Raw genomic sequence first — 4,208 nt, 5'->3', positions numbered from 1 at the left:
AGTGCATACTTATCCCTCTCCATCACTAGAGTAAAAGTGACCGAATTGTGGTCACTGTCGCCAAATTGCTCACCTACCTCTAATTCTAACACCTGGCCTGGTTCATTACCCAGAACCAAATCCAGTATGGCCTCACCTTTGTTGGCCTGTCTACATATTGTGTCAGGAAACCCTCCTGCACACATTGGACAAACACCGAGCCATCTAACGAACTTGAGCTATAGCTTTCCCAGTCAATATCTGGAAAGTTAAAGTCCCCCATAACAACCACCCTATTACTTTCACTCTTCTCCTGAATCATCCTCGCAATCCTTTCTTCTACGTTTCTAGGACTATTAGGAGGCCTGTAAAAAACTCCTAACAGGGTGACCTCACCTTTCCTATTCCTAACCTCAGCCCAAACTACCTCAGATGGCGAGTCTTCATCCATCGTCCTTTCCACCGCTGTAATACTAAAGAAGAGTAATACTTTTTGAAGAAGTAACAAAGAGGATTGATATAAAAGAGAGCTAAAGGGCAACTTTTTCACGCAGAGGGTGGTACGTGTATGGAATGAGCTGCCAGAGGAAGTGATGGAGGCTGGTACAATTGCAACATTTAAGAGGCATTTGGATGGGTATATGAATAGGAAGGGTTTGGAGGGATATGGGCCAGGTGCTGGAAGGTGGGACTAGATTGGGTTGGGATATCTGGTCGGCATGGACAGGTTGGTGTGAAGGGTCTGTTTCCATGTTGTATATCTCTAAGACTCTCTGACTCTAAAACAGACCCTGAGCTTCCAGTTCCCTGTCACTGTAACCCCCCCACCCTGTTTCCCGGCCAACATCTCTGTCTCAGGCTGGCTGCAGTGCTCCAGTGAAGCTCAGCACAAGCTGGAAGAACAGCACCTCACCTTCCACTCGGGGACCCTGCAGCCCTCCGCACTCAATATCGAGTTCAGTAACTTTAGGCCCTGATCTCCCCCACGTGCCAGCCCCCTACCCCACACACCAGGCCTTGTTATCACATCAAAACTGAAGGAACTGTGGATGCTGTAAATCAGAAACGAGAACAGAGCAAAAACTGCTCTCAGGAAGGGTCACTTGACCTGAAACGTTAACTCTGATTTATGTTCACAGATGCTGCCAGACCTGCTGAATTTTCCCAGCAATCTCTGTGTTTCTGATTTACGGGATCCGCAGTTGGTCTGTGTTTTTTCAGTTTGTTTCACTCACCCCTTGGTGCCCACGCTAACTGCTTTACCTGGATGTTGCAGCAATCATGAAACCTCTCGACCATCCACACGTTGTCAAACTGATCGGAATCATTGAGGAGGAGCCGGCCTGGCTAATCATGGAGCTGTACCCCTACGGAGAGGTAGGTGAGGGGCTGGGGTGGGGGTGCTGGGGGGAGGTGGGCTCCAGAGGTCCTACCAGGAGGAGGGAAAACAGCTCAACAACTTAACCTCCCAGGATATCATTTCATTCAGACCTCAACTCTACGCCCCATTTCATAGATACAAATATACTGTTTGACAGGGACTTCCGCACTGTCGGATGGTCAGTGCTGAGGGAGTGGGCACTGTTGGAGGGTCAGTGCTGAGGGAGTGGGCACTGTCGGAGGGTCAGTGCTGAGGGAGTGGGCACTGTCGGAGGGTCAGTGCTGAGGGAGTGCTGCACTGTCGAGGGTCAGTGGAAGGCTGCACTGTCGGAGGGTCAGTGCTGAGGGAAGGCTGCACTGTCGGAGGGTCAGTGCTGAGGGAAGGCTGCACTGTCGGAGGGTCAGTGCTGAGGGAAGGCTGCACTGTCGGAGGGTCAGTGCTGAGGGAAGGCTGCACTGTCGGAGGGTCAGTGCTGAGGGAAGGCTGCACTGTCGGAGGGTCAGTGCTGAGGGAAGGCTGCACTGTCGGTGGGATGTAGATGTCATTGGCTGGATAAGTCTTTATTGCTCGTCCCTAGTTGCCCCTTCAGAAGGTGGGGGTGAGCTGCCTTCTTGAACCACTGCAGTCCATGTGCTGTGGGTTGACCCACAATGCCCTTAGGGAGGGAATTCCAGGATTTTGACCCAGGAATTCTGGAGGAACGACGATATATTTCCGAGTCTGGATGGGGAGTGACTTGGTGGGGATCTTGCAGGGGGTGGTGTTCCCATGTATCTGCTGCCCTTGTCCTTCCAGATGGAAGTGGTTGTGGGTTTGGAAGGTGCTGTCTGAGGATCTTTGATGAATTTCTGCAGAGCATCTTGTAGACAGTACACACTGCTGCTACTGAGCATCTGTGGTGGAGGGAGTGGTTGCTTGAGGATATGGTGCCAATCAAGCGGCTGCTTTGTCCTGGATGGTGTCAAGCTTCTTGAGTGTTGTTGGAGCTGCCCCCATCCAGGGCAAGTGGGGAGTGTTCCATAACCCTCCTGACTGTTACCTTGGGCAGGCTCTGGGGAGTCACAAGGGGAGTTATTCACAGTATCCCTAGTCTCTGAACTGCTCTTGTAGGCACTGTGTTTATGTGGGGAGTCTAGTTAAGTTTCTGGTCAATGGTAAACCCCAGGATGTTGACAGTGGGACATTCAGTGATGGTAGTACCATTGGATGTCAAGGGGTGGTGCTTATCACGTCTCGTATTGGTGATGGGCATTGTCTGGCATTTGTGTGGCGTGAATGTTACTTGCGACTTGTCAGCCCAAGCCTGGATATTGTCCAGATCTTGTTGTATTCAAGTACAACTGCTTCAGTATCTGAGGAGTCACAAATGGTGCTGAACATTGTGCAATCATCAGCAAACATTCCCACTTCCGACCTTGTGATGGAGCAGCTGAAAACTCCTGTAGAGATGTCCTGGAGCTGAGCTGACTGATCTCCAACACTGCTCCCAGACTAATCCCGGTCTCCAGTCTCGCCCTCTCTGACCAATTGCTGGTCTGATCCCGGTCTCCGCTCCCGGTCTCCGCTCCCGGTCTCCGCTCCCGGTCTCCGCTCCCGGTCTCCGATCCCGGTCACCGCTCCCGGTCTCTGATCCCGGTCTTTGATCCCGGTCTCCGATCCCGGTCTCCGCTTACGGTCTCTGATCCCGGTCTCCGATCCCAGTCTCCGATCCCGGTCTCCGCTCCCAGTCTCCGCTCCCGGTCTCTGCTCCCGGTCTCCGATCCCGGTCTCCGCTCCCCGTGTCTGATCCCGGTCTCCGCTCCCCGTGTCCGATCCCGGTCTCCGCTCCCGGTCTCAGATCAAGGTCTCCGCTCCCGGTCTCCACTCCCGGTCTCCGCTCCCGGTCTCCGCTCCCGGTCTCCGATCCCGGTCACTGCTCCCGGTCTCCGATCCCGGTCTCCGATCCCAGTCTCCGATCCCGGTCTTCGCTCCCCGTGTCCATTCCCGGTCTCCGCTCCCGGTCTCAGATCAAGGTCTCCGCTCCCGGTCTCCACTCCCGGTCTCCGCTTCCAGTCTTTGATCCCGGTCTCCGCTCCCGGTCTCCGATCCCGGTCTCCGATCCCGGTCTCCGCTCCCGGTCACTGCTCCCGGTCTCCGATCCCGGTCTCCGATCCCAGTCTCCGATCCCGGTCTTTGATCCCGGTCTCCGTTTCCGGTCTCTGATCCCGGTCTCTGATCCCGGTCTCCGCTTCCGGTCTCCGCTTCCGGTCTCTGCTCCCGGTCTCAGATCAAGGTCTCCGATCCCGGTCTCCGCTCCCGGTCTCCGCTCCCCGTGTCCGATCCCGGTCTCCGTTCCCGGTCTCAGATCAAGGTCTCTGATCCCGGTCTCCGATCCCGGTCTCCGCTCCCGTCTCCGATCCCGGTCTCCGCTCCCGGTCTCAGATCAAGGTCTCCGTTCCCGGTCTCCGCTCCCGGTCTCCGCTCCCGGTCAATGCTCCCGGTCTCCGATCCCAGTCTCCGATCCCGGTCTTTGATCCCGGTCTCCGTTTCCGGTCTCCGCTCCCGGTCTCTGATCCCGGTCTCTGATCCCGGTCTCTGATTCCGGTCTCTGATCCTGGTCTCCGCTCCCCGTCTCCGCTCCCGGACTCCGCTCCCGGTCACTGCTCCCGGTCTCCGATCCCAGTCTCCGATCCCGGTCTTTGATCCCGGTCTCCGTTTCCGGTCTCCACTCCCGGTCTCTGATCCCGGTCTCTGATCCCGGTCTCTGATCCTGGTCTCCGCTCCCCGTCTCTGATCCCGGTCTCTGATCCCGGTCTCTGATCCCGGTCTCTGATCCCGGTCTCTGATCCCGGTCTCTGATCCCGGTCTC

General features: G+C 56.0%; 1 protein-coding gene across 1 annotated transcript in view; it reads left to right on the top strand.

Annotated features, from left to right (window-relative positions):
• The window catches only part of LOC122553150 (protein-tyrosine kinase 2-beta-like), a 40,800-nt gene that overhangs the window by 10,091 nt on the left and 26,501 nt on the right, over positions 1–4,208 (top strand). The window contains exon 5 of the mRNA XM_043696739.1: positions 1,256–1,356. Within this exon, the coding sequence (XP_043552674.1) occupies positions 1,256–1,356 (101 nt within the window). The remainder of the gene's footprint in view (positions 1–1,255; positions 1,357–4,208) is intronic.

This window comes from Chiloscyllium plagiosum, chromosome 9 (assembly GCF_004010195.1).
Source record: "Chiloscyllium plagiosum isolate BGI_BamShark_2017 chromosome 9, ASM401019v2, whole genome shotgun sequence".
Lineage (NCBI taxonomy): Eukaryota > Metazoa > Chordata > Chondrichthyes > Orectolobiformes > Hemiscylliidae > Chiloscyllium > Chiloscyllium plagiosum.
The sequence above is the reverse complement of the archived record's forward strand: the minus strand, read 5'-3'. Positions and strand labels throughout refer to the sequence as shown.